This window comes from Tyto alba, unplaced genomic scaffold (genome assembly GCF_018691265.1).
Source record: "Tyto alba isolate M040663 unplaced genomic scaffold, T.alba_DEE_v4.0 Super-Scaffold_42, whole genome shotgun sequence".
Classification (NCBI taxonomy): Eukaryota; Metazoa; Chordata; class Aves; order Strigiformes; family Tytonidae; genus Tyto; species Tyto alba.
Window position 1 is genome coordinate 16,335,270 of NW_024881318.1, and position 23,999 is coordinate 16,359,268.

At 39.0% G+C, this 23,999-nt stretch overlaps 1 protein-coding gene across 7 annotated transcripts in view; it reads left to right on the plus strand.

Annotated features, from left to right (window-relative positions):
- Window positions 1-23,999, plus strand: part of RAI14 (retinoic acid induced 14) — an 87,177-nt gene that overhangs the window by 19,837 nt on the left and 43,341 nt on the right. The window contains exon 1 of one of the 7 annotated variants that reach the window (XM_032992248.2): window positions 2,513-2,647. The exons of the other annotated variants lie outside the window; for them this stretch is intronic. Coding sequence (XP_032848139.2) covers window positions 2,645-2,647 — 3 coding nt within the window. The 5' untranslated portion in view covers window positions 2,513-2,644. Of the gene's footprint in view, window positions 1-2,512; window positions 2,648-23,999 lie in introns of those variants that run through there. 7 annotated transcript variants of the gene reach the window in all.

Consider the following 23,999-nt stretch of genomic DNA (forward strand, 5'->3'; position numbering starts at 1 on the left):
CTTTGAAGTCAGAAGACAGACTTCAGTCTTCTTGACTGAACTTTGAATCAAGAACCAAAACCAAAATTCTGGCTCCATGGAAGCATACAGCAGGGTTCCAGTGAGGCATGAATTTCCCCTGAATCTAGCATAGAGATACACGTAGCTGTTGAGGATGTTTAGTGGCTTCTTTCTAGGGTCTAGAGTATGTTAGGCTTTTGTTGTTTCTTTCCTCCTCTTTTTTGCTTTGGGGGAGTCATTGCTTATGATATGATGTGATTCTGTTCAATGGGAACAATGGCAACCCCTCAGTGACCTTGCCCTTTTGATGTGTGTTTCAGATGTATAATTTATAGATGTATAGACAGTCCAAATGAAATGTACCACTTGAGATGCAGGTGAACTCAGGAATCTTCCAGGAAATAAGCAACAGTGTGAGCTTATGGAGTCTTAGTCAATGATCTGCTTGTGCGCAATTTTATTATGTACCTCAGTTGCAGGAAGATTGCATTTTGAAAGTAGAGGAAGCTACATCATGCATAAACACTTTATTAACTACTAAGAAAAGCTATGTGGGAGGTGAGTGAGAAGAAGCTAGTGCACTGTCAGATTCATGTCTTCAGTTGTTTTGCCTTCATTGCTTCTTGTCAACACGTACAAAATGGGGAAAGACATTGTGTAGTGATGCAATCAAATCTGCATACAACCCTTTTAATGGGATATGAGGGGATTTAGTTGAAGACAGTGGTTTGTGAATACAGGTATAGAAGCTGTTTAATCTGTAAATGTGTACTTGATTTGGGGGTTGATTTTTACAGGCTTTTTAGGGTCATAGAATCATAGAATGGCTTGGGTTGGAAGGGACCTTTAAAAATCATTTAGTTCAACCCAAGTGTAATGAGCAGGGACATCAACCAGATCAGGTTGCTCAGAGCCTCATCCAACCTGAACTTGAATGTTTCCAGGGATGGGGCATGTACCACCTCTCTGAGCAACCTGTTCCAGTGTTTCACCACACTCATAATAAAAATTTCTTCCTAATATCTAGTCTGAATCTACCCTCTTTTTTAGTTTAAAACCATTACTACAGGCCCTGCTAAAAGGTTGTCCCTGTCATTCATATAAGCCCTCTTTAAGTGTAAAAAGGCTGCAATAAAGTCTCCCTGGAGCCGTCTCTTCACCAGGCTGAACAACCCCATATCTCTCAGACTGCTCTCATAGGAGAGGTATGACATCCCTTGGTCATCCTCGTGGCTTCCTGTGGACCCACTCCAACAGCTCCATGTCTTTCCTGTGTTGGGGGCCCCAAAGCTGGGCACAGCACTGCAGAGGGGTCTCACCAAAGCAGAGTAGAGGGGCAGAATCATCTCCCTCAGCCTGTTGGCCACACTTGTCTTGATGCAGCCCAGGATATGGTTGGCTTTCTGGGCTGCAAGTGCAGATTGCTGGGTCATGTCCAGCTTTTCATCCACCAATACCCACAAGTCCTCCTCGGCAGAGCTGTTCTCAATCCCTGCATCCTCCAGCCTGTATTGAAACCAGGGGTGGCCTTGACCTATATACAGGACCTTGCACTTGGCCTTGCTGAACCTTATGGTGTTCACATAGTCCCATTTCTTGAGCTTGTCCAGGTCTCTCTTGTTGGCATCCTGTCCCTCAGGTTTGTCAACCACAGCACACAAGTTGGTGTTGTCTGCAAATTTGCTGAGGGTGTGCTTCATCCCACCATCTATATCATTGATGAAGATATTAAACAGTGCTGGTCCCAGTAGGGACCCCTGAGGGACACCACTTGTCACTGATCTCCATCTGGATGTTGAGGTCTACTCTCTGGATGTGACCATCTATCCAATTCCTTATCTACCTCACAGCCCATCAAATCCATCTCTCTTCAATTTAGAGAAGGATGTTGTGGGGGTCTGTCTGTTGACCACGTTATTTCAATGTGTTTATCCGGTGAGGAAGCTGAACTCTTTTCTTTAATTGTTCTGGCTGTGGCTAAGGGAACCTGAACCATGTGCTTCTGACGCATGTAGTTGTTCAAGAATTACTGCAAGTTCCAGGTCTCTTGGATTGTGTTAATTGGAATTAGTGGCACAGTAATAGCATACTTAAGGGTGAGATTTTTTGTGGATTTCTTTTTGCCCACCCAATTATGTTACTGTCCCACTTCTCTTGGTACCAACAGCCTGTTGCTCTCTGCTTTTGCTGGATTTGTTTCACAGCTGTCTCCCATCATGTGTCAAAGTGTGATAAGTACAACAAGGAGTGGGTGTGCATCCTTGCTGATGTGTTGGAGTAGGTGTTGCAAACAGGGCTTTGCATGTGAAGCACTACATGGCAAGAAACTGCCCTAGGCTTCGTCTTGGGCAGCAGGTTTTTTCCAGAAGTGAATACCACTTCTTAATGCATATGTTGTTTGCTTGTAAACTTGAAGTTGCTCAGGGTGTTTTGGTTTTGTTATTTGTAGTGTATGTTCCTTGTTTGCAAGCCAGGTCTCGCTTCAGCTGGATTGCTGTGCTGGTTATTTAGCACTTTGTGCTCTCAAGAGGAAGGTTGTGTTATCCATGTGTTTGTGAGGACCATCAGCTCAGATTAATGTCACAGCAAAAAATTCTTGAAAATTTCCTGTTGTGTACTTCAGCTATCTCCATTTACTCAGACGATGGTAAGATTCATGAGGTCAGATGACGACTGGATTTTTGTGTTTGTGAGTAATGTTGCTTTCCTTGGAGGGTTGTTTGAAAGTAACATATTTATATTGCTTGCTAAACTGTGATATAGTGAATGGGACGTGGCAAACATGAGCAGTGTGGGAGAAAATGGCTGCAGGTCAATTTCTTCAGGCCTGATTAAGGGTGACCATCAGTTTCTGTTATATTGACTAGGACTTTGGGATAATGTACAGTATGTTTTCCTTATTTTAAAATATGGATGCTTGCTCAGTCATTACACATTAGGTGGTAAACACCAAACTTGCTTTATTACTTTGTAATTTAGGCTACCTGGAGGAACATGGGACTATCCTGCCATAGAAGCTTGTTTCTAGCCTTCTCTCATTCACTAACTCATTGCACAGTTTTGGGCAGATAAGCAACTATGTCTGTTGTTTCAGCCCATAAAATACATAGTATCTACTTTGTGTAGGTGTGCGGTGTTGTTGAAGGGAAGGCACCAAGTCCAGTCTGAGATTTTCTCATGAAATGGAAGAACATTAAGTAAATGTTCTTCAGGGACCAGGAAGGCAATTTTAGTAAGTTAACATGTAGCTGAAATGTACTTGGCATTTTTTAGTGTGTTTGTGTTTTGTTTGGTTGTTTTTTTTTTTTTTTCTGGTAGTGTAAGAATGCAATTGTTCTGCCATGGTGTACTTTTTCCCAATCCCTAGAAGGGAGTTTCCGTGCCTGGAATTTAGATTTATAATCTGCCCTTTTTTTGTTGTTTCCCCCCCCCCCCCCCCCCCCCCCCCCCCCCCATGTATCCTGGTACTTTTAGATTAATGTCAAGTCACTTTATGATTTATTCTTGAAATGCTTTTGTCTGTTTCCTGCAATGGTTATTTGGGTTGTGTCTGTCTATAAGCTAACAGAAAAAAGCCTGCTATTTAGAAATTATTCATAAATATTACTTAATGACAGATTTTTTTCCTGCTCTTCTGCAGTGGCAATTCTTGTACTCATTTCCCTCTTCTGTCTCCTGGGTAACTCTCATAGGTTTAATGGCTGCATTCAAGTCAGCATTTTAATTTTATTAGATTTATGTTTCTGTTTTTAACACTAATAGTTTTTTTTTTTTGTTTTTGTTTTTCATTGGTCTGTAAATTACCCATATAGTGCTTAGTAGCTTCAGTTTTATGAATGTAGGATTGCATTGGCTCTCTGTACATACAGCAAACATAATTATGAAATTAGATTCTTTGACATAAGAAAAAACAATTAACCATTTTTACATAGCTTGTACATGCATTGAAGGTGGCTGTAAACAAACTCAGAGCTTCATTTAGAGGGAGGAGAACGGATACTGTAAATCTCTCCGGAATTTGTTTAAGCTCCTAGTTGAACAACATAAGAACTGCCAAGCTGGTGCAGTAAAGGAAGTATAGGTTAGAAATTTGGAATAAGAGTCCAACTCCTCATTTTTCAATGCAAGTTTCTGTAATCTTGTGCAGGGGCTTGTTATCTCACTTTCACATCTTTAAAATGAGAGGTGTGTAAGAATATTTATATTGGGTAATTGCAGTGGATAGATACATGGATAGTAGTTCTGCAGTGCACTGGATAGCACTCAGATACTGTGGAAACATGGGGCCTGTGTAAATTATCTTAAGGAGAGACAACCAGCTTCTACCGTGCACAGTTTAATTTCTTTCTCAGCTCTATATAGCTTGATCCTCCTCAAACTGTTCTGACCTTGGTATGTCTGCTGGCTGTTGTTGTAAACTTCTGTCTCTTGAGTTTCCTGCTGTTTAAAATCCGTAGGTAGTTAGCTGAGGTGCTGCTGTTGCATGCTGCTGGAGATCTGACCTTCCTTGCAGAACACTTGAGTTTGTCCCAAATGTGTGTAATAGAACTGCATGAGGTTTTCATGGATGCGTCCGTCAGTAAGATTGAGGGGTGATTTTAATTATGGAAGCCACAAATGGCTCTGATAGTCTCCCTTAATGATCTTTTCTGAAAAGTAGAGGCCCATGTTCTTGGTGACAAGGTGCTCAGGACATTGTAGGACAAGATCTTTTATGTTTTAATACCTCAGTTGTTTTCAGTAGGATTGATCCCGGTTTTCATCAATGCATGATCACAGTCTGACCAAGAAAATGCTGCCTTCTCCTGTGTTTCCAGTGTGTGTGTGGGATATTGGATGAATTATCAGTTTTCACACACAGCTGAAATGCATCATCTTTTCAAGTATGTTTGAGTAATCCATAGTGATTAAGCAAAACAAGTAGGAAAGAATGTGATCTTGCTATATGCCACGATTGTAATGACCCCCTCTTTGAAAGAAATGGGTTGTTTGTCAGAAGACTCATGTCTGCATAAGCACGCAGCATTGCAGCAGACAGGAAGTGCCCTAGTCTGTTGACCTTGTCTCCCAGGGAATATCAAAGCTCTCATTAAATTAAAAAACAAAAATGAAAAACAAAACCAAAAAACCCACCAACTTGTCTTAGTGGAAGACAAAGGCAATAATATGTATAACTTTTTTTTAGTTAATGAATGTGCAATATGATATTTAAATTGCTTTTAAAACTTTTTTTTTAATGCAGCTGAAAAGAATGAGGTCAGTTGTATTTTGTTAAGGCTATATTACACTCCACAAGGGTGAACAGGAAATGGTTTAAAGGAATGCCAAGAAGCCCCTATTCCCTAACCAATTCCCTTGTCTTCTTTCAACCAGCTTTATTTCACATTGCATGCTTCAGCTGCTGTGAGCATTTCTGGGTTGAGAATAAGGGAAGGTTTCAGTGTGTTCTTAGGTTACATCATCCAAGTTCCTTTTCCTGCAATTTAAAGAAGAAAACTGACTGGATTTTACATACAACTATATGCAGACCAGGTGTAGGGAAATTGAGATTTTGCTACGTGCATCTCTGATCTGTTAGAAGTGGTGGGAGTGCTACCTTATTAACACTAGAAGTGGTGGTAGCTTAATGTGACAAGAATAATTATTGCAATTTCCAATCATTACCACTGTTTCCAGGAATTTGCAATTTGAATTTATGCAGTACAATCCCCATTTATTCACTTTATTCCATGATTTCTAATTTTTCCTCTTTCTAGCTAGGTTTTTTTTCAATGATTTTTTTCTTCAGGTCTCCTGCTGCAAAAGGAAGTAATTCTAGAAAACTGAAAAAAACCAACTTAAATATTGCCAAATCCATGCTTTTACAAACTATTAAAACCAAAAATGAACAAAGAAACACAGACTGGGATTTCTTTGAAATGTTTCTGTACAGAACATGCACTGAAATATTAAAGATTAGGCTTCGTTCTTACAGGCTTCGTTCTTACAGGCTTCGTTCTTACAGGCTTCGTTCTTACAGGCTTCGTTCTTACAGGCTTCGTTCTTACAGGCTTCGTTCTTACAGGCTTCGTTCTTACAGGCTTCGTTCTTACAGGCTTCGTTCTTACAGGCTTCGTTCTTACAGGCTTCGTTCTTACAGGCTTCGTTCTTACAGGCTTCGTTCTTACAGGCTTCGTTCTTACAGGCTTCGTTCTTACAGGCTTCGTTCTTACAGGCTTCGTTCTTACAGGCTTCGTTCTTACAGGCTTCTTTCTTACAGGCTTCTTTCTTACAGGCTTCTTTCTTACAGGCTTCTTTCTTACAGGCTTCTTTCTTACAGGCTTCTTTCTTACAGGCTTCTTTCTTACAGGCTTCTTTCTTACAGGCTTCTTTCTTACAGGCTTCTTTCTTACAGGCTTCTTTCTTACAGGCTTCTTTCTTACAGGCTTCTTTCTTACAGGCTTCTTTCTTACAGGCTTCTTTCTTACAGGCTTCTTTCTTACAGGCTTCTTTCTTACAGGCTTCTTTCTTACAGGCTTCTTTCTTACAGGCTTCTTTCTTACAGGCTTCTTTCTTACAGGCTTCTTTCTTACAGGCTTCTTTCTTACAGGCTTCTTTCTTACAGGCTTCTTTCTTACAGGCTTCTTTCTTACAGGCTTCTTTCTTACAGGCTTCTTTCTTACAGGCTTCTTTCTTACAGGCTTCTTTCTTACAGGCTTCTTTCTTACAGGCTTCTTTCTTACAGGCTTCTTTCTTACAGGCTTCTTTCTTACAGGCTTCTTTCTTACAGGCTTCTTTCTTACAGGCTTCTTTCTTACAGGCTTCTTTCTTACAGGCTTCTTTCTTACAGGCTTCTTTCTTACAGGCTTCTTTCTTACAGGCTTCTTTCTTACAGGCTTCTTTCTTACAGGCTTCTTTCTTACAGGCTTCTTTCTTACAGGCTTCTTTCTTACAGGCTTCTTTCTTACAGGCTTCTTTCTTACAGGCTTCTTTCTTACAGGCTTCTTTCTTACAGGCTTCTTTCTTACAGGCTTCTTTCTTACAGGCTTCTTTCTTACAGGCTTCTTTCTTACAGGCTTCTTTCTTACAGGCTTCTTTCTTACAGGCTTCTTTCTTACAGGCTTCTTTCTTACAGGCTTCTTTCTTACAGGCTTCTTTCTTACAGGCTTCTTTCTTACAGGCTTCTTTCTTACAGGCTTCTTTCTTACAGGCTTCTTTCTTACAGGCTTCTTTCTTACAGGCTTCTTTCTTACAGGCTTCTTTCTTACAGGCTTCTTTCTTACAGGCTTCTTTCTTACAGGCTTCTTTCTTACAGGCTTCTTTCTTACAGGCTTCTTTCTTACAGGCTTCTTTCTTACAGGCTTCTTTCTTACAGGCTTCTTTCTTACAGGCTTCTTTCTTACAGGCTTCTTTCTTACAGGCTTCTTTCTTACAGGCTTCTTTCTTACAGGCTTCTTTCTTACAGGCTTCTTTCTTACAGGCTTCTTTCTTACAGGCTTCTTTCTTACAGGCTTCTTTCTTACAGGCTTCTTTCTTACAGGCTTCTTTCTTACAGGCTTCTAAACACAAAGGAACATCTCCTCATAGAAAAGAGAAATTAAAAGTAGATATTCCAAAGAGCTGTGTGGGAATAGCTTGCTTTCTGGAGGTATGGTGATGGTAGAGAGGTACACAGCATGATCTTGGACTTCCTGTTATTCATGGGTGAGGCAAGTCCTTTACTCTATGTGCAAGATTGCTTGCTGGAGCAAGTCACCTCTTTCTGAGGCTTTGAACAGGTGTAATGAACACTGTCTTAACACCTGGCTTCTGGTCTAAAAGCTCGTAAATCTTCTCTTACCCATTGTGGCTGTTACTAGTGGTGTATGTGATGGTGGTACCTATTAGCTTGTTAATAGGGCAAATCTTGCAAGTATTCACTATGCTTGCCAGTGTGCTGCCACACTGAACATGCAAGGTTAAACCAGAAATGTACTAAATTCTTTTACAGAGTGTGTGCGCTATGAACTTTTCAGTCGTTTGTCTCTTTGAGTCATTTCAAACACATATGCATAAGTGTAAGTTCCAAAACTAACCTACTGCTTATCTTAAAGTATCCTTAAATAGTGATATTAGGAATTATCCTGTACTTTTCCAAACTTTGATACCAACCCAAGATGTCTAAAGTATGACAAAACTAGATAAGCTGACTAGCAGTGTTAGTACACATTCAGGAGTTTAAACTTAATGTTTGCCTCCTGTCTTACTCAGAGGACACAGTTGTAACTTCTGTACCTTTTGAACACAGTGATTTGGCTTCAGCAGCTTTGCTGACTGACTAGCTTAGATGATCTTACAACAGTGTTTACAGAAGTCATAAATATTTGTATAACACTAGTTATTAAAGAGAGGACAAGGAGCTCTGGTTATGAAATCCAACACCTATAACAATAATTAACACTGGCTGGGGGGAAGGCATGTAATGTGCTAAGAATCTACAGTTAGGACTGAGTGTCTGCTACATGGCATCTAAACCTTGGTTGTTGAATACTGTAATTAATTAGGCATGTGGGCAGGACCTTATAATGAAAGTAGAAGGTCTTCTTCAGTCTTTCAGACACTTGTAATTCTAGACTTAATTAGTTTTCCATGCAATTAATCCTTATCAAATGTGTGATTTGTTGCAGCTTTAGGTTGTAAGGAGAGACTCAAAATTACAGAACTTCTGGTGTTACACCCCTCCCTTCCCTTGCATTTCTGTTCAGTTTTCTGTTTGTTCCTGGGCTGTTTTCACAGGGGAAAACATTAAGAGAGGAGACAGCCTGCCATTTTTCTTTCTACTTCAGGACTACTGTGGCAAATCCAGCTTGAGACCATAGCTGGATATCTAACACTGCTCGTCTCCTGCAGAGGTGGAGAGGTTACTTCAGTCTCTCTTTTTGGGAAAAGAGTTGGGACAATTGAGATCATCTACCATTGCTAAGCCCTGGAGAAAAGTTCTTGGTTGGAAGCAAAACAAGCAATAAAACAAACAAAAAACAAACAAACAAAAAAAAAAAAAAAAAGAAAAAATGCCTATTGACATGAAGCCTCAGTTTTAGTTGAAATAGAAAAATAGGAGCTTGCACTGACATGATTCATCATCCATGTTCTGTTCCTTGTTTTCTCTTTAGCTGGTAGTGGGTGGAGTTCTAAAGTATTTCAAGCTAAACTAGCTTCAGAAGACACTAATTTGGGAGAGAGTTACCATTAATCTGGGCCTCCATTGTCTTACTGCAGCTTTGAGGATGTTTTTGGCATATCTTCATGTGGCTTTTTCACACTGCCCTTGAGGCATTGTGCTTACAAATAGATCTTAGTTGTTGTTACTGCTATAATGAAAAGCATCATTGCTAAGCTGTGCCTTCTTCCCTCATTTCATATCCCTTTGCTGTTCCCTGTAAACTTATTGTGTATCTGTACCACAGAAGGCTATTACTGGACCAGGAGCTTGCTATGCTTAGTGCTATTCCCTCTTCTTTCCCTTGCAGTTTGAGGGGTGGTTCTCTTACAAAGTTTCATTCTAAAATGAAAGCCACATTTCTCTCATAAAATACCAAATGCAGTTGATCATACCTAAGAGACACACCGTGCTTTTTTGTGGAGCAGCAGGTAAACATAATTTGTGCTATGCAGACTTGCTGAACATAAATAAATTCTAATCACCCAAGCTGATGAAAGACACACATTATCTGTTGCTGGCAAGAATTATATTGCATCTAATTAGGCCCAACTTTGGAACATAGCATTTCATGAGCAAAGTTAATTACAATGTTCTTAGTCTTTGTTACAAGAAAGCCTAGTGGTGGGGAAAATCAGCAGTTGATGTTAATTTGTGTTTTCTTACTTAATGCTTAACTGTCTCAGTCTTTTAGTATGTAAGCTTGCCAGATCTGCCATGCACTGCAGTTGCTGGGGAGAACATAATTTCAGCTGATGAGAATGACAGAGAGAGAATCTTATTTCCAGTAGTGGAAAGTAGTGTGGTTAACTCTGTAGTGTTCATGCAGTTCTTTATCTTAAGTGACTCAATAGACAGTGTTTTTATCAACTGATCTATCAACAGTTTTAATCAACTGATTTTTTTATATGCAAGATGATGGTGTGTAGTTGCTGCTGTTGGTGCTAAATGTCCCAAACACATTACTTTTGTGAACTTCCTTACCTTCCTCCTGATCCCCCGATTTAAACCTCCTTTCCTAATAAAAAGTCTACCTGATTTATTTTGTAAATATGACTACATGTTCTGTAAAAGTTGTAAGAAAATAAAGTGCCTCTTTAAAGAAACATCATATGAGCATTTTGCAATGTTTCTTGAGATTGGGCAGTCTTAGATTTCACAAGGCCCTTTGTGAGCAGCAGAACTAGCAAAGCCTGGCCTTCCCTCTGTGTTTTTTTTTTTTTGGTATTCCATCTCATCACTGTACTAGGGGTTTTTCCACTCAGGCCTTCAGTATCTGCCCTTTCTGCTCTTTCTCTGACATATGTGTATAGGCAACTCCCATGTCCCCCATGTGCACCCCAGGCATCAGGCAGTATCTTCAAGGGCTGTTCCAAATTGCAAAAGCAAGTAGTACAGTTAGCTGTTTGGCATTTGACAGGGTCAAACAACCTAGCTAAGCTCATGCTGCAGCCTTTGGTGGAAGCACTGTATTATTCTTGTCAACATAATCACTGTTTTTTGTGAAACTTGTATGAGCTTATTTATCTTGGAGACTGCTTCCTAGCTTTCAGTAATCTTAGAGTAGGTGGACTGGCATAGTATGGTTGCATAAACCTGTTGGTGGGTGGGTGGAAGGAGCCTGTTATCTGAACAAGATGCTGTCATCTAGTGAACAGTCAAGATGTGCTACTCTTATTATCAAGTCTATCAGACTGATTCCTGCATCTTAGACAAATACAAGTGAGGGATGAACAATTCTGGAACATGAATTCTGTTAAATAGCTTGGGAGATGCTCCTTCTGTGAGAATGTACTCTTTGCGGTCTTATTTTGCTTCCCATGGCTTTCCTATTCATCTTCTGGGAGGACCATCAAGCACGATGCTCCACTGCAGGGTATTGACATTGATATTGTATAGATGTAGTGACTTTCATAATCTTTCTCTATTAAGCACACACATGAATGTAAGTGCAAAGAAGGATTGTTTAAAGTAGACAAACCAAAACAGTTGTGGGACTAGGTGCAAAAGATTATGCATTCTTCTGTGGGGAGGTGTTGGGACTTGTAGCAAAATGCATCAAACCACAGTCTGCATAGCTTTGAGGAATAGAATACATAGTTGTGATACCATCTCATTTGAGCTGTACTGTTTCTACTTGTGTTTCAGTAGTGCAGTTGTTCTGTGAGCCTGGGATGCTCTCTGGAATGATACAGAGCACGTGATTGCCCATTGAGTCATCTGTGGTAGTGCAAAGGCTGGAGCAGGAAAGTATGATCTAATGCAAATCTTGAAAACTTGCATTCAGTGGTAAAAACAGGACTTTGCAATGCTGCCATTTGTAAAACACAAGCAGTCAGTGACCTCTTTATTAGAATATTTAAATGCCTGATGGAGGGCACTACAAAGACTTGACTACACAGACTTCTTTTTCCTTCATTACTGGAAAGCTGAGTTGGGTTTGCAAGAAAAAGCTCTGGTTCCCATTTTCATCTGAAATATGAACTCTGCTTTACATTCCTGACCCGTAACAGAGCTATTCCAAAAACATGCTTTTTCTCCACCAAAGCAGCATGTGTTGAATTATAATGGCCCATCCTGCAATGCAGACATTTTAATTTTCAGCAGACATGAACTTCTGCAAGGGGGTGAAAGTTTGGGGGGAGGGGGGAAGCTAACTCAGAAAATATGAACAGAAATATGCTCTTTTCCCAACCTTATGTTCTTTAGAGCATTTTCACTGAAAGAAATTAAAACCAGAAAGAACTTTAAAACGATTTTTATCTTGAGAAGAACTTGATGCATGTTTGAGGTTTTGGAATGTAAGCCATCAATTAAAAGCCATCTTATGTTTGTGTATAACTTCACAGTATTTAGATGATGGGGGGGAAAATACACCTTTGAGTGCTAAAAATAGGTTTGTAATTATGTGTAATAGGCAAAGGTAACTGACTGTCTTGCATAGCCTTGGCATTTTGGTCTAGAGGAAAGGGACCCTTCTGCAATCAGTGTTTTCGATGGAAAACACTGAAATTCTTCATGCTTTGTAAAGCATCTACAAGTTATATGCGTGTTGTTGAGCTGGTTAATTTAATCTGCTCTATCTGTTGGTCACTACTCATCTGGCTCCATTCCAAGCAGAAGCTTAGCTGTTTGCCTAATGGGATATGAAGTCCTTGCTGGTGTGGTCTGGTTGCAGCTTTCTGTAGCTCAGGAGCTGAGCAGCCTAAGAGGTAACTGCTGTAGTAATAAAGGTACAAATTGTGCTGTACCTCCGAAAAAACTTGAGGATGGAGAGTTTGAGAGGGACATTGGGTGCAAATAACTAAAGAGCTTAAACTGTGATGATTGATTGACTAATTTAGAGTGCCAGAAACCTCTGCTTGACTTCCCTGAAGAAGAGGAGCATCCATTTTTTGCAAAAGTATATCTACCTTGATATACATGTTACTGGAATAATGCTATGTGTCATTAGAGCAGTAGAGATGGCACGTATCACTTCTTGTACATCCTCAGGCAATTTTATGAAGCAGGAGGGTATCATAGGGAAGCACATCTCTGTTGGAAGGATCTAGAAGTCCTGTTTGACAATGCTGTGTACAGAATTTAAGCGGGGCAGTAGAGCTGTCTACTTTGCTAGGGCCTGATTTATGCAAGACTCCAGACAGAATTTTGTGGTAAAGATTCCTTTGCTTTAAAAAAAAAAAAACAAACCCAAAAACAAAAACAAGAAAAAAAAACCAAAACGCCAGTGCCTTATATGATTTGATTTGTGAGTAAGTGAGCTGTACAGATACAGTAAGAAAAGTCAGAAACTTAAATTTGGATCAGCATTTGGGTCTGTTCAGCAGAAATGCTGAAATAGGAGGAAATTGTAAAATCAATGCAATGAATTCTAAACAAATTTTGTTTTCTTTGTGCTGACCAGCCTGTAACTTCTGTTGACCTTGTTACTTTGGTTTACTGATCATCCCAGAGATTTAGAGAGAAGCATGTATCTTAACACCGGGTGAAATTTGTGCTCTGTCTCCCTGTGGCAGTTTCAAAATTGATATGTGAAAGTATGTATGTTTCTTTTTTCTTTTTAATTGAGCGGTTATAAGTTGTCCCTTTCCTATCTGTGTTCATAGAGTGACTGTAAAGTGAATGCTTTGAAGAAAGTTAATCTTTTTACCTTTTTGAAGACTACCTCTGGCTGACCCAGCTGTTTGGAGTACAGGTAAATGCAGTTAATTCAGCTAAGTACAGCTGATAGTGGAAGGTTGCTATGATGGCATGTTCCATCCTCCCACTTAAACAGTTAAGGAAACTGGAAGGCTTTAACCATGCTCATCAGGTATAGTTGTACTCTTTGAATTGATTCTTTGCCTTTTTTTTTTTTTTTTTTTCCAGCTGTTGGTGCAAGAAATGCCCTTTTGGGCTGTTTTCGTAAGCAGAATAAAAGTATTCTTGACTACAGTGCATCATCGTAGAAGTGTTGAGCTCTTTTTTCATGGCTCTTTCCAGTTCTTATGCGACTGTATTTCTTGCAAGGCTTCACAGTGTATTTATTTCCCAGATATAGATGATTTCAGGCTCAGTTTTAAAGGAGCAATTTCAGGATGAGTCTGCCGTTCTATTCTTTTAGAAATAAACATAAGTATTTGTTCCACCATGTGTCCCTAAATACCAACTCTCTCTCTGCCCAAGAGATTGTATTAAAACAATGAAATAACTGGTATATTTTCCACCTTTGGTGGGGAGAAAGCCTACTTAAATGAATGTTTTCAGTGTGATACATACATGGTATCTGTACAATCCGTAACAAAAACAAACAAACAAAAAGCCTTTGTGTGTAGCAGGCTCCCATCACACCATGGTGTTAATACTCCCATATATACTAGGATCTATACACAAGTATTTTCTCCTTTATGTTGAATTCTAGCTATGGTGGGAGGGTGGTTTAAGTACTAACCACATTGGTGGTGGTTTTGTTTTGCCGCCTTGTGTTCTGCTCAAGCACACAAAAATTGACTGACTGTATCCAACTGAGAGATACATTTTGGTAAAATACATCTTGTGAGTTCTGCCAGAGCTGTCTGGGAGTGGTCTCCAAGGTAACCAGGCTTTTCCTGGCATAACTCAATAGCTCTGTCTAAAATAAGTGCTGGTAGTGACTGCCTTGGTGCAGTAGCAAGAACACGCATCATTTTTTATTAGACACAAGTAATTAGCTCTTTGCTTATGGACCCGTGTTTTATTTAGAGATCATCCATGTGAGACAGGCACTGTCACCTCTCTGAAAGTGTTCAGAGTTCAGTCCCAAGCTCCCAAGGTTAGAAGACACCATGTGCTGAAGTGTGCTTAACTTCTGGGGTTAAGAGTAAATTATCCTTCAGTCCTTGTTTCCCCAGTGATTTCTCCTTCAGCCAACTGAAAAACAGTATTGACTTCCTCTGATGGTAGACACATATGCAGCCAGTGAAATACATAATGAAACCTGATTTCTTTTATGCTTTTTTTTTGGCCAACCTAAATAAATAACTTCTTAAACATAATTGTTTTTGATGTCTTGAAAATAATTAAAATGTTGCACTACAACACCTAATTTTTCTAGGTCTACTGACATGCGTGGATTTTTTTTATTGCCCTTTTACTGTGTGTGGCAGTCTCATGCAAGCAACATATGGATCATAAACAACACAGTATGTTATTTTGGACTTTACATTAAAATTCTATGGCTTCTGTTTGCAAAATATGATGTCTCTTAAAATAGCAGTGGCATGACTGGTTATAGTGCTTGCAGTAACTCAGAGCATATATAGTGTGTCAGGATGTATGGAGTGTGTTGATAAAGCTCAGATAAACTGGCTGTCATCCACTTTCCACTTCAGTTTTCCTGTTTGATGTTAAATGTTTGGAAAACTTTTTGCATAGGCATAGAAATAAAAGAATGACGCATTCTAAATTAAAACAAAGGTAAGGAAGTGGCTAGCTACCCATGAAGCTCAATATTAATCTAAAACTTCTAATTTATTTCCAAATAATGTAATATTCTCAGTTGTTTTTCATTTGTCAAAATGTTTGCTGCCTTTATTAAAAAAAACAAACAAAAAACCCAAACAAACAAACAAAACAAAAAAAATAAAAAAGAAAAAAGAAAAAAACACTCCCAAAAATCCAAGCCAAACCAAGAACCAGCACAAAAACTCCACATCAAAACAAAACCCCAAAACGAAGTTGAATTAGAATGTTGGAATGCTCTTTCCCCTCATTCATGCCTGATACTGATTCTTTGTTTTAATTTCCAGTGTGAAAAGCTAGCAATTTTTAACATGTCATGGAGGCGGCAGGTAACCTTCCAGCAATCATGTAACCTTGGCCCAGTGTTTGTCATGTGCCATTGGCATCATTTGCACTATAAGTAAGTGTCACTGGAGATGGCCGGACTAGTGAGCATAACAGCCATTTTACAAAGGGGAGCATAGTAAAACCAGTTGAGTGGTTGAGGAGGCGTTCAGCAAGCAGCCTGAAGCAATGTGTTGTGTCAGGGACTGAGTACAAAGCCTTGGACAGCTGCAGCACAGAGGTTTAATTTATAGTGACATTGCAGACTTCTTGCCAAAACTTCCCTCACTCCTAAGGAAACACTTTCCAGTGCATAATCCTGCAGTCTTGTAGAGTTCTTTGGAATAGATGAGGAGCAGTTTGGGTTTTTTTCTCAAGTGGATATTGATGTTCTGTGGTGATATTATGGAGGACTTGTCTGTTCACACTTCACTGTAATTTCTGTAGTCACTACAGTAATATTACTCCCATATTTTGCTAATAGCAGTATCTTCACTGTAACCTTTTCTGCAAAAGTAACAGGAGGTTGATTTCACTTTCTTAGCTTTGCGAGTTTCTTCCCATTCAAATAGCATACCAGGCCAAAATCTTTAAAATTTGATTTATCAGAAGTAATTGTAGCGCTGTTGTGAAATACTGTGTAGAGTTTTCTGAGTAGAAGTCCTTTATTTATTTATTTATGTAGTGCAGTAAAGTTTTTTAGAGGGATAAAAAAAACCCTGATACATGGTAATTGATACTTCAACAGGTTTTTTTTAGTAGTATACAAGCCAAATTCTTGAGAGCTTCCTTTTCAAATCTGTATTTAGGTACATAAACAAGATATTTAACTTTGAAAACAGCTGATTCAACATATAGTTTGGTATTTCTACAGTAGGATGTTCATGACATAAAATATATAATGTAAGAGATGATAGTCCACTGAAGTTGTATCCTCCCATCATAAAGACATGTCCTCAGCCTCTATTAGAATGACTGTTTTCTCCATCCTTAGGTTTTTATTCAAATCCTGAATTAAAATGTGGCTTTAGCCTTTTGCTAGTTTAGAATTCAACTCTTGACTCAAGTTATCATTAAAAGGTCGTGCCAGAAGATTACAGGACTTGGTGGATGGGATATGAGAAGACCATACAATCAAAAGTATTCCAGCTTTCTGCCTGAGTGGTTAAAACAGCATAGCCAAATCTGGTGGCTTTAAACCATTTTTGTTCTGCAGTCATCTAAAAATGTTGGGCTGGTGATACAGAGATGGCCTGTGGAATTCAAAATTACTGTCTTGCTTTTCTTAATTGTCTTTGGGTTCTTGAGGAGGAGCTAAGAGATGACTAGGGACCTATAGCATACAGGTTGCTTGAGTACAGGTGTTCCCTTTCTTATGAATATGTTTTAGTGAGGTGCAGATGAGGGGTAGCAATGCTGTTTTTTAGTACTTTCCATCTCACTACTGAAGAAAAGCAGTGTCATCATATGTGGTTAGCTGCTTCTTTAGGGCAGTGTTTCTAGCGCGACCTGGTTCTGATGACTATCAGACTGTACAGACACCAGTATGATGTTGATTTTTGTTCTGTAGAGGAAAGGGAATAAGAACTTCAGTGCAAGAAACAACAGGGCTGAGCAGATTTCTGTTAAGAGCAGAACAGGTATTACTGGTTCAGATTGAGGGTCGCTAGTCTTTTGTTTCCAGTAGGGTTTGTCAGTGCATATCTAAGAATGAGCAAGCACTGAGACAGTGTGTATGACACTTCTTCATAATACTTTTCTAGCTGCTGGCTATTGTCAGCTCAAGAAGTTTCCTGAATGTGGAAATTCATTCCTTGTAGTTTGAATGAATCTCTCTTCCAAATCTGTAGTGAATCTTTCTACCTAATATATGATCAGTCCCTCCTTGAATCCCTGTAAATTTAGTGCACCTGCAACATCCTTTGAAAGAAGTTGCACGAGTCCACTATTGACTTCCTTTTGTTGGTTTTGACCTGGTTCCACTTCTATGTGGTGGTCCCTCACTGTGCTGGAAAAGACACTGAACAACTGATCCCTGCCCACCTTCCCCATATTACTGGTTTTTGTTCACTCTGTATCCCCCTCAACCTGCCTCTCCTGAGGCACCCCAGGGTTTGTTCTTCAGATGGTGTTTTGTATCATCTTTGCACTTCGAAAACTTTTCCAACTGTAATGGCATTTTAGATAAAGAGACTAATACTGCACATTGGTGAACAGCTTGAATGTACAATTGGTGTACAGTCCATAGTTATTCTGTTTTCTTCTTTAATGCCTTACCTGATGATTCCTAACATTTTGATTTTGTAGGGATTGGACTGGGAGTCAGGAAACACGGGTGCTTTTCCTGGCTCACTTGTATAGTCTCTTGGTTTCTCCTGTTTCTCTAAACTTTTATGTTGATGTGGTTAAGTGTGCACACTGTTATGGAAAAGGATACTCAGTGTACTTTTAGTGGCTGCCAGGGCCCTGTCTCTGTTGCAGAGCAAGGTATTATTACATAGCGGGGAATTGGAACATGGTGGTTTTAGAAGGGCTTTGGTGTAATTATATCTCAGTCAGTCCCCAGTAATTTTCCCTGGCTAGTTTTGTCACTATGAGAAATTAAACTATTGCTGCTTGTCATTTTTCCTTTTCTTGATGGAATCAATCTGGTAGCCTGACTTGAGTTGTGCATGGATTTAAACTACCTACAATAAAAAGTAGAGGTTTTTTATAGAACTGTTAGACATTATATGCTTAGTTAAGGCATCTGTGAATACCTTCGTAAATGGTGCCCTGAATAGAATGAAGACCAGACTGATAACAATGTACTGAATGGTTACCACTAATTCCAAGGGATTACGTGAACTATTTGAATAACTGAGGTATTGATGACTTCTGTTGTGCATATTTGGGTGATTAATGAATTTAAAAGTATTTTGCCTGTTACAGTTGATGGCTCTGATTTCCTTCTCAGCATTTTCTTTTCATTCAACCTTTACATAACGCAGAAAATAATACTCTTTGCCACTTGTTGTATGTGTATTCTTAGTTGATGTGTATTCTTTTCTCTTCCCTAGATATTTTTAAAAGGGAAACTTCTTTTGAGTTGCAAATAGTCCTTTAAACTTTTTTCTAGCATTTTCATGTTAATTAAGCATGAAGCATTAATAAACCAGAGATTGCTTTCAAAGTTTATAAAGGCAAACTTTTTTAAAGCCGCATTGCTGCAGAAAGGTGTAACAGGTAAGTAGTTCATTATGCCTAGTTAGCTGAGCAGTGTTTGTAAAAATAATGGTTGATGCATTAACACAGATTTTAAGAGCAATACCCATTTCTTTTCCAAGAGACAGCTTAAGAATATTTATCTTGGAGACTTCTAAAAAACCCTGCTTATTTGTGTAATATCTTTTTAAAATAGCTAGCCAGATGGATCCGGGGAATGCTTGTGCATGTCACATATGTCTAACGCCTTGCCTTCTCCAGGGACTAAACTACATTACATCATATTTTATGATTACAAGACAGAATTCTAGTGGAACTTGGCCATATGGTTGAGTCATCTGTTCTCTTCAGTTTTGGAAGGATTATACTAGCATCTTCAAAAGACTGTTAAATTTATTGGTTTTTTTAACCCATGAAATTTGGAAACCTTCTGCTCTATCTGGCAATGAAAACTACCCCATTTTCAGATTATTATTTATATAATCCTTTGCAGTTATTAACTGAATCTGTTAAAGATGCTGTTACAGGATGCAAAAAAATGCTTGTATGTTATTTTGGGTTTCCTATCTCATGAGATGGAAGGGAACCCCAAAGATGTGTGATGTGGATTCTTAAAAGAAACCAAAAAAAACAACAAACACATTCTTTACATTTTTATCATGACTCTTAGGTGTTATCTCTTCTTCCTTGAAGACGTAAAACCTGTTACAAATCCTTGCTGTCCCCCTCTCAGTCCACCCTTTCACATAAATTATTGAAAAGCATGTTTTGAAAAGGACAAGAGTTACCTCACTGCTGCCCTGGCTATTTGCTCCTGGGAACAGTCTGAATTCAGCACTTGTTCATTCATAGTTATTGCATTAGATGCATTCCACATAATCCAGTGTACCTTTGGTGTGCAGTCTCAAATCTCTGAAATGTATGTAAACAGAACGTGATGGGGAGTGGGACAAGGGATGCTCGTCAGTTTGCTGTACTTGTAAGCATCAAAGGGGTAGGGTGGCTTTAGGGAAATGTTTTGTAAGATTTATATTATTACTAGGCATTTCTCTCTCATGTCAGCCCCTACATGGACCCTGACAAGGAGGTTATGGCTGTAAAGGGATGTTTTTGAGGATAGGAAAGGGGCCGGTAGCGCAGCTGGCCCACTTACTTTACATGGGATTGTGTGCTCTGTCTCCAAAGAGACTGGACACTGTACTGCCCTTCAGGATTTTATGCTTTATGCATATTTTCATTGTAGATTTTTAATTTGCAGTGATTTTGTACTGGGAAGGTAGAAATATTTTTGTTGTTGAGCTGCTGAGTTCCCTTATTATAGAACATGTGCATGGATGTTGTGAAGAAATCAGAATGTAAGCTAGTCAACCTGAAGCAGGGTTTCTCAATATAGCAGTAACAGTATTCCTCACAGAGGGGGACTGAGACTACAAACAACAAACCATTGGCAGCACTTATCTCTGATAAGGGAAGAGTGACTTGATTGTGGCATGCAAATATAGTCCGGCCTAGAAGTAATTAATAGGAGTGGAGAGAATCTTTTAAAAAAGAAAACAAAACAAAACAAAACAAAAGCAGTCTGTCTGTGACTTCTGTCATCTTGGCGCGAATAATCTTAGCACATTTAGTGAAGTGCAGGGTATCCAAATTAGCAAGAGCACTGTAGTGATAGCACTTAGTGCTCTAGTAAATCACACATGGGTAAGAATATTCACATGAGAATGAGAGGGTTATTTATGTGTAGGCTGGTCCATTAATACTGAGCTGGGGTGGTTGCACCAGAGAACAGATAGCTCAATCGCTGTTCAAACAGGCAAGAATTAAACCCCAGCACTAGCTTTGAGCAGCCAAAATTGAGCTTCTATGGGCTGCCTACGGGATGGTGTGCCTGCTGTGGCCATGGTAAGTGAAAGGTGCGGCCATGCATGCCTGTTGAACAGAAAATCTGCAGAAGGGCTGTGCATATTATTACTCATCTTTATAAAGAAATGGAGCTCTTTCTGCAGATGAGGCCTAAGGGAAGGAACCAGGGTGAGTGACTGCTTGTTCTTTCTCTCCTTTTACTTAAGGCCTGCCACATGTGGGCAGTTGATGTTCCACATACAGGGAGTCTGATACATAAAAGACTTGTCTGATTCTCAGTACATGTGATGTGTGTCGGACAGACAACATGAGAAGGTGTGGTGGTGTGAAATCTCACATGCTCTTCTCTGGCTGCTGAAGTGGGTTTTATTTTCATGCAAAACAAATGCTTGCTTTCCCAATTTAAGTCCAACTGGGAACGTATGTGAAGTATAACTTTCCTATGACTCTTGGGTTATCCTTCATTGTACCCATAGAAGTAAAAGCAGCTAAGCTTAGTTTGCTGCTTTAATATTTGATTCTTGGAGACTGACTAATATTAGATCTAAAGGTCAATCTATGGCACAAACATCTATCAGTGGCCTTGTGAAGATCAGGCAGATAGTGAAACTTTTCTGCCTTCTCTTGTAGTCATGCAGTACTTTTAGAGATTGAGTTGAGCCCTTGAAGACTCCAAGCAAAATAATTTCTTGGAATAAGGATTTGTCTCTATGTATGCACTGTGTTTTGGTTGGCTTTGTCATGGGTTTCGGAATAGAAGGCTATAACACTGTAACAGCGGATATGTCCTTTACAAGAATGAAAAATTCAGCTATTAATAGTTTGTTTTTCTACTCTGAATAGTTTTGAGATTTTAATACATACTTTGTTATGAACTTTGAAATTGTATTGTTTCCTACAGTGGCATTCTAGTAGGTATATGTTTTAAAAACAACCATCTAAGATGTTTTATGGTGCATGTGGAGCTTTGTCAAGTAATCTACTTTAGTCTTGCTGGTAGAGGAAATAAAAAAAGGAAACAGCTTTCATTGTGAGCTGTGATATCATGTGGACATTCGTAATATAAAATAAGGTGCCATGGTGGCTGGTACCTAATGAATACATCTTACAGCAGTAGTAATACTGATCAATTAATGCAATTCTGCTTAGTGTTGAATTTTTCTTCTTGTCTGCAAACTTCATAATTATCCTTTGTGTCTCTGTTCCCTTTTGCAGAATAATGGGGAGGAAAAAAAGGGCAGCAGTTCTAAACTTAATGGAAACCAGCTTACTATGAAGAAGTGGCAAGATAAGCAACATTTGGAGAAGTTTAGCAGTAGACAGGAGGAAAGATGGAGCCTTGAGTTTAAAGTGTCAGTTCTATAAGTGAGGTAATGTTGTAGTTGAGTAAGTTCTAGTATGGTGGATGTCCATTTTCTCATCTGGAAGCAAGAAGATCCATCAAGTACATCTGTCCTCTGACTAAATTTACTAGTCAACAGAGACTGGAGGGTGTTCCTAAAAATCAAGGTAGATGTAGTCAGCTCAGATACTTATACAAGAAATAACTGGTGCTGAATTTAAAAACAATCCACTGAGTGGTATGTATATGGCATTGAATGTTGAAAGCTAACAGGCTGTTCCTGTCACTGTCTCTAGTTAGAGAGTTCAGATGTATGCCCTGGTGATTAGGCACACTCTGATCTTCCCAGACCATTGTGTCTGACACCATATTGTGGAATGCAAGATAGTCAACACAATAGCTGAATAAACAAACTTTGCTTGCATAGGTGGCTTTGTCCCTGTATCTTACAGCCTGTTTACCACTGAAATATACTTACCAGATAAAAGAGTGAGATTAGATTGTCCAGCCAATTTCACTTTAAATCTCATGACTTCTCTTTTACCCAACTGTGAAGCAGTTGTGCAGCAGAAATCCTGAAAACTTGAAAGACCTTATGTGAGTTGCTATTTGTCGTTGATACATACTTAAAACCTGTTGACTCAGTAGTTCTTCAGTCTTAAAACTTTGTTAGAAAGCATTCTTTTTCATGTATTTCATGCTGATGATAGTTTTCTTGCTTATATATTTTTATTTTTAAGTATAAGGAAAACATGATTTTTGGTGGTCCCTGGATAACCATTTAAGAAATGTGGTGGGTTTTTAAGTCTATTTTGACACCCCATGGATTTTTTTGAAGGAAAGAGCTGTCTTGTGTCCAACAGTAAACAGTAGTCCCTTACATATATTTTAGTTTTATTAACATTTACTGAGTAATTTCAAGATGAGAAGAACTGAGTTCGCTGTAGCTCAAACCTTTAGAACTATGAGAAAAGGCAGAACAATGGGAGATGGTCACTTCAAACAGGATTGATTTAGCTTTTTTATTTTTAAAAGGTCCCTTCTGTTAAGATATACATAGTTTCATTTATACAAATATACACAATTAATTATTGGATTTACTTTCTTCTGTCTTATTGGGAATGATTGGTTGCATGTGGTACAGTTACTGCTACATCCTTTGCTATCTAAAAGTAAAGGTAAATCTCTAATTGCTGTATTGGTGATGCGTGAGGTGATAAACCATGGGCAGTAGCTGGACTTACTGCCAATGCTCTGGCTGTATGTTACTAATTATTTAGATGTAGTTTTCCTTATTTTGTTCTAATGCCTTGCATGTTGTAAGGTTTTTGCTCATCACTTTTCCTTTATCTCCACTGGAATGAAATTGGTTACATGAAAACATCAGTGATTGATTAGAAGAAAATAGAAGCCATGATGCACCTAGATAGATTTGATGTTAACAGGAAATCTCACTGATCCTCAAATGCAAAGATCGATATCTTTTATCTTGTTAAAAGGCTTAAAAGTAGTATCTGAAGGAAAAAGACATCATGGCCCTTACTAGAAAGTAAAATGAGCAGTATGTGTGAGCTGTGTGCCTCCCAACCCACACATAACTCCACCATGTGCCTCTATGCTCTCTGGATATGGGCCAACTGTATTCCTCAGTCTGGATGGACTGTGTCATGCTCTCTTGGCCCCTCTTGCAGATTTCTGGGTTCAACTTCCTCACTATTCTTACTCTTGCAGAAATTAAATCTTACAGTTGAGTTACAAAGAGGCCACTTATCTGTGCTTTATTACTGTGCAGATTCCCAGTGCTGATCTTATGACTACTCTGCAGTTAAAGCCTGACTGAAATAGTGAAACCAAACACAGGTTTGTTTAAAAAAACACCAACCAAACAAAAAAAAACCCAAAAACCAACCAACCACCACCAACAACAACAAAAAAAACCCCAAAACAAACAAAAACAACTCAAACCAAGCAAACAAAACCCCAAACCAAAACCCTGAGAAACTTACTAACAAGAATCACAAATATCTCAGCAAACCATCAAACTCTTAAATGCATTTCTTTCCATTTTCATTTACCTCTTGAGTGTTCTTGGAGCACAGCTCACAA